This window comes from Triturus cristatus, chromosome 4_1 (genome assembly GCF_964204655.1).
Source record: "Triturus cristatus chromosome 4_1, aTriCri1.1, whole genome shotgun sequence".
NCBI classification, from domain to species: Eukaryota; Metazoa; Chordata; class Amphibia; order Caudata; family Salamandridae; genus Triturus; species Triturus cristatus.
Window position 1 is genome coordinate 462692650 of NC_140585.1, and position 12514 is coordinate 462705163.

Consider the following 12514-nt stretch of genomic DNA (forward strand, 5'->3'; position numbering starts at 1 on the left):
CATTAGAAATCAAATTATACAGCCCTTCATAAAATCCTGTCGGGATAAATTCAATCCAGACTCACCGGTTTCTACACAACGTCCATCAAAGAAAGCTCCAAAGATTTGGTTGGTCTTCTGAATTCTGCCCCTAAAGCTTTTTAAGTGGCTGCTCTGGGGTCAGGGTAAGCACAGACAATGTTTCTTTTGTGTACTTATACTCTACTTACTATCGCCCTCTAAATTTAAAACCACTTCAATATCCTGTGCAACTAATTGGTCCATCAATACAGCCCAAAAATACTTTTTAAGCACTAAGATCCTGGAACAACTATGTTCCAGGACAAAAATGATGTGATCACGTCTCTACCTACTACCACAGCCGTAATTATTTACTAGGAATATGTTTTTGACAAATTGTTGTTGCTAATCACCACCGACTAAAACACTTAATAGGAACTCCACTAGAAAGTTAGCGGGAGGAAGGGAGACTTAGCAGCACCCAGAACTCAGTAGCCTTTATTTGCGCCGTGAAACTACTGGATTAGTCCCCTCACTTAGGCATAATGCACCACCCCTCCGAAGAGATGCCGGAGTCCAGGGGAATCATTCTTTTACTCCATCCGCCCATTTATGTATTCCTATCTCTGGCGCCTTAAATATGCATTACCCACAATTCCATACAATCATTAAAAATATTACTTTTATTTCGCACAAAATGAAAAATAATCACCACCACATGTTACTGCGAGGCATGTAAACAAAACAGTTGGCATGGAATCCAAAGGTGTACTTACAAACACAAACGAATCAAAATCAACTCATAACGTTCAGTCATCCAGTCTTCCAAAATTTAAAATACATTCATGAAAATGTGCCTAATTTTCTAAAGCTTCTCTAGCGAAAACAGCAGTGCAAGAGGCCCAATCACTAACATTTGCAAACTGTTGGTAAATCACACTGGCCGACCGGAACAAAACGCTGATGCTATGTTTTGGTGGGCTTGCTCACCTGCATCACCATCTCTAGGATGTGTCACTGCTAATATATTTTCCAGAAGTGTGCATCTATCCCACATTCGAAGATTATCAGAGAAGACTTAAGTGTGTTCAATTTTTTGTCAATAAAATGATGGCTATTCTTTTCTATTGGCCATTGTTGTCAACATTTGTTTTTAGGATCAACACTTGGTTAGATATGCTAACTCCCCCCAGTAACCAGTGTATAAGCCTTGGTCTCTGCGGATAACCCGGAAATACATGAGCACATTCTCCTTTGGGCCATACCAATAGGATGTTAGAGATATTAGGAATAAGTCCTGACAGAGAGTCTCCTGCTGCATACTTCTGAGAAGCTTTACTCTGGACCCACCCCCCAAACCTCTTCCGTGGGCCCTCTTTCTTGACAGTACACAGACCTTAATTGGTATTTATTACGTGCCAATCTAATCTAAATCTTACCTCTTAGAATGACTGTGCCTAATAACAAAGAAAAAGGACGATGAGGACGAATAGAATGTAAACCCTACACATATATGAAATATCTCTAAAGCACCAGCCAAATTTCCCTACTTGACCTTGGGCATTCTATCGTTATGCGGTCTGGTTCCAGAGCTATTTTTTTTTTTTATATTTCTTTTTATTAAACCATTTCGACTGTCATACATAAAAGGACACAGTAGCAGGCGATAGCAACTTCAATCAGATTAGAGTCTTACATTTCAAAAATAATTACAAGCATCTTTTCCTGGCGGTTAGGGGTTGTCCATAGCCTCATCCTCAGTTCGCTGGCAGGGTGGGGGACATATATTCCCTCTATACTGATTCCAGGCTCCCCATATCTTGTTCCACTTTCCAGGGCACCCCTAGCTATAAACACTGATTTTTCTCTAAACATGCACCAGTCTAGGTCCTCTTTCCACCTCCCCAAAAGGGGTGTCCGGGCGGCACCCCACAGCTGTGCAATGTTCCTTTTTGCGATCATGTACGCCAGTGTGGCCCATTGCTGAGTGTACGTGTGGAGGTCCGTAGGCTCCCAGACATTCAGCAGGCGCCTCCGGCCGCAACTCAACTCCAAACACTGCCAGCATTATACGATGTACACCTTTCCAAAACCCTTCTATTCGCTGACAGCTCCACAGTATATGAAGAAAGGTCCCCTGCTCACCGCATCCCCGCCTACATTCCCCACTTTCCGCCCGTCCCATGCGGACCAGGCCGGGCCCGTTATATAGGTCATGTGCAATATTTTTAGCTGCACTAGTCTCAACCTGGCCTGTAGTTCCAGAGCTATTTAATACTAATCACCCCAGCACTCTTCACAAGCAGGGTCAACTACGCAACGTGCTCTACACTGGAATTTCCTGGCAACTCCTGCAAAGGTTCTAGACCATCCATAATGCCGCTGCAAGACTTGTACTGGAATGCCTGTGCTGCACCCACATAACACCACACCTGAAGGAGTTCCGCATTCACAAACGCAGCTAATTCAAACTCCTCGCTCACACATACAAAGCCCTACACAACATTGGACCAGCATACCGGACACAGCCTCATAAACGTTCATCAGTTAACCAGACACCTACGCTCACTCTTGCGTGCACCCTACACTGCATTCACAAAAACATAACAGCCCTTTCTTCTACATCGCACCGTTCACTTGGAATGACCTCCCTGAGCACATCACGGTCTCCTCTACACTTCTTGAGTTCTGCAAGAAGCTGAAGACTTGGCTCTTACAAAATAACTCTGTGGGGACCTAACAGCCACTCACCTGCTCAAGAGCCTGGATACCCTCATGGGTAGTCAGTGCACTCTAATAATTTACATAACATAACGCGCATAGCTGCTGCAGACCTAATTTGTTGTGGCATCGAACAGCATTTCTCCTAGCATCTCAGCTCCGTCACTCCTAACTAAGAGGAATGTAAATATCCTATCACCATAGTAGTCACTTCAAGCTGGAGGGGTCACCCTCATATTCAGAACCCCGTACGGTGTGAATAATGAGAAGCAACATTTGCCGGACACAACGCTTTCATTTGAAGCATTAGACACTTTATTTTGCAAACGAATTTCAGTACAACAGCTGGAGACTTAACAAGTTGTAGTTAATTGAAAGTAGTGGAAAAGCAAGGAGTTTTCCTTTAAAGCTGCTGGAATAATGAGCACTGCAGCAGTAGAAGGAAAGAGGCAACGTGCACAAAAACAAAGCTATGATATCTTGCATAAGCAATGCACGTTAATGTAAGCAGAGTTCATATAAGACACAATACATAAAGCAGATCACATAAGGAGACTTCAGATTCAGTACAACGCAGGCTCATCTTTTCCACCTAATCATTAGACTTACCCATTGCAAAAAGGAGTGAGGCAGCATGTTCTCTCGAAAAGAACACCACCTTAAATTCCTAGGGTCAAAAATCAAAAATGTGCATTGCACTCTTATAGTCTTGCAACCGAGTTCGGATTCCAGCCTCAAAACATGTCCACCTCCGTTCCACTGGTGATTCAGCCTACACGGCACCTGCCACCATCATCATTGTGGACACAAAGTAATCTACCCGCCTCATCATCATTTGCACTTCCAGATGAGTGCAGAGGTTCACATGCGGGGTCTTCATCTCTAGCCTCGTGGATTTTCTCACTGCACAGGCTATTTCTCGCTACACAGTCTTGCTTCCCTGCCATATTTTATTATTTAACTTTTCTATGGGGTGGGTGATTCAACTCCCCTTTTCGATTCTATTCCATTCCACTCCATATTATTTTAAGGTGACACAATTTGAGAATGCCGTGAAATTGGGTTTGAAGACCGTATTGAGTAGGGCAGAACCTGGGCCGTTTAAAATTAATTTCATGCTACCCATCCTTTTTGTTCATTTTTGTTGTCCTCCCATTCTAGATGTATCGTCTTTCAATCTTCTCACCTTCTGTTAGAGAGGCAGGGCTGTGATTCAGGCTCTTGGTTTTTGAAAAAGAGTGAAACTTTTCTCTCTGAAAGATGGCACTCCAATTTCAAAGAGGGCAAGTTAATCTCCATTGCTGAGATTACAAATGTGGTGCTCCGTGATTATAACTTTATCACTTTAATGCAAAGGTTTATACATAGCTTAAAACTTTGAATAAAGCCAACTAACGACAGACAAAATAAAAAAATCCCCAAGCATCCTGGAGAGGTGGGCATGTCCATACACCTCTGTGACTAAGCTCCCAAAATATGTTTGCAGAAGGACCGTACAAAGACAAACTAAAGAGCTGCCCCTCAGGTATCATAGGATAGGCTCACGATTTCATTTACTTAAGTGTTATAATAACTAGAGAACTCTAAAAAGCAGACAGCGAGGGGTGTCCTAGCACTAAGGAGAAACCTCATTCTAAGGCAAACCAGCACCAACTGCAGGATGAACTACATGCAGGGTGAATGCATGAAGAAACCAGCAATACAAACTGAAAACTCCCATCCACCTGACCTGGCTTTGTGGATTCTCGGGACTCTAAGCAGGTGTAGATCTGAGAAGATTGAGTACTGATGTATACTTCTGGAACCTAAATTGCAGGAATTAAGGACCGTGGCAATGTAAATGCTCAGTTTGCAAAAGACAAACATTTAAATTAAGTTAGTTTTGTAACAGATAGTCAGTGAGATTAGCTCAGTTTATGGCGCACAGAAACCACTTTCCAAACAACCCAAAACTAACCTAGTTAGTCATGAGAAGAATAGTCAATACTGTCCAGAGTATCTAAAAGATATCAACGCTAGTGGTGGTGAATTAATTAGAAGTTTTATCAGGCTGCCGTCAGAGAGTAATTTTTTTTCTCTAAGTCTGTACGTGACTGATTATACCAAACAACATTACTAACTCCAGCAACAAGAACGTGTTTTCCTGCTTTAAGCGGTTAAAGTACTAGCCTCATCTATTTGAAAATATCAAAAAGACAAGTTCGAAGTTCTCCTCGGCTGTTTCTCCCTTTCCCTCAAAATGGATGGAGATTCAAACCCAAAGGAGAGAATTAAAGGCCAATGGTCTGACAAATATTAAATAGGTCTGATACAGAGATTTTAGAAAGGAGTCACATGGGTCAATAATTCACATATCAATATGATTTAGAGATTAAACTTATTTTAGTTGAACCTAACTTAAGAAAAAAATGAATACCAGTAAATGTTAAGGTAGAATATATACAAAACCAGTGAAAAATAGTTCCATCCACTTTACTTAACTTCTAAGGAAAGTGAAGCTATTCTATAGCAAATTAAAACGGTGGCAGAAAAATATCTACCTTTCGATATGTTTTTTTAGAAAGACTGTGGCAAAAGGCAGATTACAGCCGAAGTGTGAAAGGACCTTGGGCATATTACCTCTGTACTTAGATGTTTTATTTGGAAAGCTTTAAGAAGTGCTTAGTTTGCAAAAGAATTCGTTCCTTTGCCCGAAGCTCTGATTGGAAGTCCGCGAGCGATGCAATTAAATGTTGGCTGATAAATACCAAGTCTGTGCAGTGTTAAATCCATCTTATGTCTCTTTAATCAAATACCAGACACCACTTTGTCCATGCGCAACGTTTTTTTCTGTCTTTCTGTTTTGTGTATTCTCCCTCTCTTGCGCACAGAAATTGAAGTGCTAATCCCCCAAAATAAGTGCAAGAAAACACCCCTCCTCCTCCCCCCCCCCACCCCCCTCCCCCGCCTCAAAATAAGCAATGGTCTTAAGGCTGTATTTGACAAATGCTCTAGGAGTTCATATAAAACTCATCAGGAGGCTGGCTCAGTACCAGGTTTCCAGGCACACAGTACTTTTACGCAGTTGGTTTTTCAGTTGCAGAATTCCCAGAGGTTTAATTTGTAGCCAGGCTGAGGCAAAACAGAGTTCTAGGGCCTCAGAATGGGCATAGAAGTGGTGAAGCAGTGTCACTGTTTTTTGTTTGTATATTAATGACACACTAATGTAGACTCATTTATTGCCTGTATTTATGAATAATTTCATATTTAGACTGACCATAATGTGTGACTTTTATTAACAGTCAACCTAAGGCCGGGTGCGTCCACGGTAAATTTAACATTAGTTATTGTAGAACTCATTCCCGCAAAAATATCTCTGAAGGCCATTGGACTGAAACTGCTTATTGTATGGCTCACTGGAATTGGGCTGCCACCGTGCCCACCGTGGACGTCTAATTTTGATTGTTTTTATTTTCTGTGGGAACCCAAGCAATTTATCCTTGGATAAAATCTCATGTTTTATTTGTGTGTTACAGACCTTAGCTAGTTAGACTTTCTTCTGCCCACCTTTAGAGGCAGACAGTCCTCTGTCCTGCTCTTGAGGCTTCATGCTTCTCTTAGTCTTGCTCAGAGAGAGAAATTCTTGAGCAGGCAAATTTCTCCTTACTTTGATTGGAAACTTCATTGGGATCCATTTGAGATGTTATATTTGCTGACACTTGCTGCTTTTTATGAATTTCTCAACTTTGCCCACAACATTAGCTAAGCATTAGGGAGTTTCCCTTCAGGGGAATAGTATCTGTCAACATTTGCATACCCCATCTCTTAACAGCTTGAATTTACATTTGCTATTGATCTGCCCGAATTATATCCACATCTGTAGTCAGGTGATTATCAGTTTGAGACTAAACTGAATTAATTTGAAACTATAACTTTACTAACACGTTAATAAAGCTTTATGATTTGCAAATTTACTCCTCTCTGTCGTTACTGTGGGGCAAAATCTGATTCACTGTCATTGATACGCTAATGAATTGATGATATTCAGCCTCAGTTCGAAATCAAGATCCATCCGAGTAGGTATAGCAGAGTTTCAAATTTGCACCAAGTTTGCAAGGTGCAAACACCATCTGATCATCCTGCTATCAAGAAACTCACAGTGGAGATTATTTGGGAAGAAGAAACCTCTGAGCCTGGCAATGCAATTGCAAGAGGGACGGGATGCTGCCTTTTCTCTGGGATGAATCTGTAATATTTCTTGTCCTTCAAATGGGTTTTCAGATGTTATATGTGCCTGGTTGTGAAAACTCAACAGCTCTTTGTATCCAGACACTATTCGGAGCACTCCTAGTCAATTCCTCATGAGTACAGCACGTAGCTATAAGTGCCAATCTCATTATGGTTCTACCGGACTGTTACAAGCTGGATGGGTAGCTTCTGGGATTCAGATAGTTTTACTTTGCAGCCGTACTGGCTTTCTCCAATCTTATGGATTCCAAATATTTCACTTCAAGCTTCCTAGCCTGGAAAGCTCCAACTGCAATAAAACCACCAATAGTTAGAACAGGGAGGTTCAATGAAGATCCTCATGGCCATAGGCGTTGTTCCAAAAAAAGAAAAAAAAAAGAAAAGGAGGGTCTGGGAGTAAAAAAGGTCCAACACACGTGCCCCAAGGTATAAACTGTGAAAACAAGAGGTATGCTGTTCCGGAAGAGGATGCATGGTCCTGACCATAGGGACACCTGCAGGGAGTCCTCCTATAAGGAGCAAAGTCCCTCACACAACCCGAGGGATGTCATGGTTCATCATCGGGAAGCTCCTCGTTGGGCCAGTGCTGCAATGCCCAATGGGCCCCACAGCGGGGCTCTTTGCCGGAGATCTTTTACCTGTGATCTTGACCGATGATGAAGCTGGTATGTATTTCTGAATTGCATTAGCATTTTAACTAGAAACTTTACATTTCATTCATATAACGTATACTGACAAACTAGTTATAGCACACAAAATAAATTGGGAAGCAAATTTGAACAACAGTTTCTAGGAACATAGGTCACATTTCTAAAGCACAATATATTCAGCATTCTTAACCTAACCTAATGAAATTAATATACAAACACTTACAGTCTCCTTGGTCACTCGCCCAAGCTGACCAGGCTGCTACACGACTTCTAACATCTACTTGTGTATTAGTACCTGGAGGAACAGGAGCAGGTGCTTTCGGGTGAGGAGGGATGGCATTATCAGTTTTCACAATCATCCTACAACAAGAAATAGATCAGATTTAAAAATTAATAGTTACAACACTTTTAAATGTCTCATCCTATTATTATGGGTACAGCTGCAACTGTAGCAGGCATACACACTTCATTAAAAAATATGTATTGTGTACAATCTATTTTTTTAACAAAATACTATTGCATGTGACGGTGACTGTGCAGGCAATTTGTGTAACGCTGTGCCACAATATCTGCATGAGTAACCTAATAATTAAGCTTCCTGGAAGAGGAATGGGTGTTTATACAATAAAAGCTTCCACCTTCCCCTCCGTCCCCATCAATCACCTCAACGACAGAAAAAATGAGAAATATTTCACATATTAAGGTAAGGAATTCAAATGAAAAGGCACTGTGGGTTTAAGTTCTATTAACAACTAACTTTTCTGGATCTCTTTGGAACACTAGATATTGCAGCTCAAATATTTTCTCTCACACGGCTCGGTGAAGTGTGTAAAACTTAAAATACAACATTGTGTTATATGCTATTGCTTTAAAAGAGAAGCTTTAAAGGGCGTATCTCAGCACCAACAGAGATGGTTGTGATGTGCCATCTCCAACATATATTTCTGTGATAATTCGGACACACTACAGAACAGAAAAACTATTTCCCAATTGTGAAATCATTAATTTGGAATAAGATATACTTGCCTGAGTGCATCAGGTCTTTTTTTCTGTTTTCCACTTTTCAAGTCACTAATTGCACTTTCTATGTCTTGCTGTATAAAGGTTGCCTGCATAAACAGAAAAGAGACAAATGGGAATTTACTAGAAATTAGTGCAGCAACATTAAAATGAATACATATGTTACTAAAATGCATTTCAAAATCTTTTCTAATATTCTAATTTATAATGCATGCATAAGCAAAAATATATAAAGAAATATATCACTGTACCCAAACTGGATTACATGAATTACAAACAAAAATTGATGAATTTGTTTAAGCAAACTGTGTAACTGATCACAGACATCCAGTAGGACCTCCTTCTTTCACGGTCCCTGGCAAGTCCACCCTTTACTGGCCCAGAAACCGAGGCAGAGAACTAGTACAACTCTCTCTAGAGGCAGAGCCCAATAAATGTCAAAGAAGTACAAGTACCCAAAGTTCTTCCGTTCTAGACAGTGGTTTATCCACCATGTGGATCCTTATTTCTGTTGCTACTGGTATTCTCAAATGTTCTTTCCTGTGCAGGGGATTAAAAGTTGAGGTGGAGAGTTCTATTAGGTAGGAGTCCCTACACTATCCACAGACACCCCTTCACGCTGGACTGGCACTTTGACTGTCCAAACGGTCCACTCCGGAAAGTGTTCTAGGAAAACAAAGACAGAGGCCTGAAGGAAAATGGCGACAGTTCTCTCTCTTAAAGGCAAGCTCTGTCTTACCCAGGACTGGTTTCATCCACCCAAGCTTCGAAGAAACTCCCCTCCTTTGATGACTAGAGCCAGGGATCTGCCTTTTCTACTGACTTCCTATGTTGGAGTTGTCAGAAAGATGAAGGTAATTAGCATGATCTTTATCCCCATCGAGCTATTTTACTACAAGGTGTACTGTGATGTACCAGCCCATCTACTTTTTTGTTCAAACTCCCCTTTTTTCCTCCTGCTCTTAGCTTGCCTCTACATATAGCCTCATTTATTTTAGTTATTTCCACTTTTACCACTATATTTTAAAGAGCTTTAGTTGGCTCTATTTCTGTACTTGACCTGATCATTAGCCAAACATCTCAGGAGGTCAGTGAAGGCTTGAGGATCATTTTTTTAAAACCTGTGAGCCTTAGAGTGGTGATCCCCCAGACATTTTGCTGATCTTGTTTTTGTTGGCCTTAGGACTTAGAGTACCTTACCCACTGCTAACCAGTGCCAAAGTGATTCAAATTGGGAAATCTTGGCTTTGGAAACAGTGGACAGCTGCATGCTAAAATAGAGATGAATATCTAAAATTATAGCCAAATTTGTGATAGATGCAGGACAGTGACGCATTACGAGACCAGATGTACTGGAGGTCTATGGCCGTTAAAGATCCCAGTCTTATTGGGGATCAGTTTCAATTTGTTGCTCCACAGCCAAAAGTTGCTAGCTACCACCATGCTTTAGGTATCTTGGAGTCTGCAAAACCAAATAGTTATCTTCTAAACATGTGCGTGCAGTCATCGAAATTGCAGAATGTAAATTGTTATGTCCTGACTGAAAGAGCCTTACGGAGTAGATAAATGTTAAATAAGAAGTATTAGTTGAAATATTGATTGAAAAGGATTAATGATACCTGCAGAGTTCGGAGATGGAAAAGAAAATCTTATCTCTGGGTGCTAGATGTAATAATGAAGTGAATGAACCATTGTAAACAAAAGCCAACAATGTTTGCCATATCTCCAGTGCACTCTGTAGCAAGGTTTATTTCACAACCTTGTTCATTAAGACATGGTACTAACAGATTTGGTTTATGGTAGATCCAAAATTTACATAAACATGACAAAGAATATATTTTGATTCTAGCAAACAATGAGGCTATTGTAACACAATTTCCTTGATTCTAGACTAATAATGCAAGTTTGAGATCTTCCGTATTTCCAGGATCTAGAGTTGGTTTATTTAGGGAAATGGAGATGGTGTCGTGCCTGCAGCTGTGTAGAAAACCATGGTAAGCTTGTCTGCTAGATAAGTGGTGGGTGCTGGCTAAGATGGCCTTGCAAAAAAACGCCAGGGGTTTTGAAGATAGTGCAGGCCGTAAATTTATCCAGGCTCCAGATGGGACGTGCTGCAGTGTGTAAGATTACACTAAGGGTTCTCAGTATGCAGTCTGGAAGTACATGATATGCTGCATTACCACCATTCAGATAAGACTACAAGCAGCAGTTCTGAAGTCACTTTCTGGAAGAAACAGTTTGACTTTCTGTAGATGAAAGACCCTGTATCTTTGGAGCATGATATTACATTTTATTAATACTGTTTCCTTCCCTCTCTGAACTCTGCGTTTGTGCATGTGCCCGAGATGCCAGTGCGAACCTTACTGTATCTAGCATTTCATGTAGGTCTGATAAAAGAGACATGACAAACGAGCACTGCAAATGCCAATGGTCTGGCTTATGAATCGAAGAGCCTTTTGTGTCACTGAGGGGCTAAGACACTCATCTGTGCAGTTATTCATCTATTCACTGACTCTTGCTTTTATCCTTTGTCAAAAACAACAATAAACCACACAAAAGCCCAACAACATATACACAATAAATTAAAAGAATTGAAATGCAAAAATGAAAACATGCTGCCATCTAACATGTCCATCTCACAGAGGAATTACAAATAGTCCATCATTGTTTTAAAGTTCCAGCATGGCTGCCACCTTTAGAACCAATGGGTTCAAATCATCTATATCCATGGTTTGTTCGGGTAGGTCACCAACAAAAATCCCCTTGCCCACTAAGTAATGTGAGATTTCATGTAACAAAATACTTGTCGACAGGCTTTGGTACAGTGTAATAACAACCCACCCTTACAATCCTATTGCTTTTAACAAATGGTTTTCACAACAGGTAAGGCCTACTCGCTTTGTCATAACTTTCCATTATAAACAGATCACACCTAAGGAATCTTACATACTTTTTCCCAGTGATTCGATAAGGCCTGAAGCGTTTACCAAAGGTTTGACACTAAATACAACCTAGGTCTACTGAAGTGCACATATACTGCCAACCATCAGGTATACAGTTCTAAAACCAGAAATAAGTACAAAATTACAGTTGGCAAAACAATATACAACCCCTTTAAATAATGCATATTAAGAATCACCACAGTAAACTTCAGCTCCCAGTGTTTGCAGAGTGTGCAACCCACACCAAATACCTTGACTACTGTAGCAATAGGTGAAAGTGCATGCAGTCACATACCTTTTTATGTCCTGTAACATAATGTGATAATCTATTCAACATTACAGGTGGCAATGGAAACTATCACTTCTAACAGGGCTTGACAAGTGCAAATCATCTATATTACTGGTTTGTCAGTGGGTGTAGCCAACACCTAAACCATTACCCACTAAAGTAATCTGTGAGATTCAATGTGACAAAAACCTATCTGTAGGCTTTAATTCAAAGTAATAATCGACTGTTAAATGCCAATTGACTTTAACATGCACTTTTTCATGACCAATATGTCAGGCCTATTACCTTTATAGTAACTGTTCATAACAATGAAGCATTTAGCCTTTATCATTGGCTTGTTATAAATGCCTACTTAAGCCCACTCTAGTTCCAAGCAAGGACTGTTGTAGTGCATATTGTCTATACCCACAGTTTGTCAGGCGGATCACCAACATCAAAACTCTTGCCTATAATGGTAATCTGTAAAACTCCAGGTACCCCAAATTCCTGCCTACAAGCTTTAGCATAGTATAATAACTATCCATCAATAAAAGTCAAGTGTAAATACATGCTTTTCACAGTGGGTTAAGCCTACTGGTTTTGTCATAACTTTTCATAACAGAACAAACCTGTGAAATTCAGCTTGACTTATCCCAATGAAGTCTTTGCCCTTCATTGATGGTTTT

At 40.5% G+C, this 12514-nt stretch overlaps 1 protein-coding gene across 20 annotated transcripts in view; it reads right to left on the bottom strand.

The window, feature by feature from the left end:
* Positions 1-12514, bottom strand: part of EPS8 (EGFR pathway substrate 8, signaling adaptor) — an 861544-nt gene that overhangs the window by 261424 nt on the left and 587606 nt on the right. For 12 of the 20 annotated variants that reach the window (XM_085652654.1, XM_085652642.1, XM_085652657.1 and 9 more), the window contains 2 exons: positions 8625-8707; positions 7822-7958 (listed from right to left, as the gene is read on the bottom strand). In XM_085652654.1, coding sequence (XP_085508780.1) covers positions 7822-7958; positions 8625-8707 — 220 coding nt within the window. The remainder of the gene's footprint in view (positions 1-7821; positions 7959-8624; positions 8708-12514) is intronic. The other 8 variants (XM_085652660.1, XM_085652650.1, XM_085652662.1 and 5 more) reach the window with 1 other exon arrangement.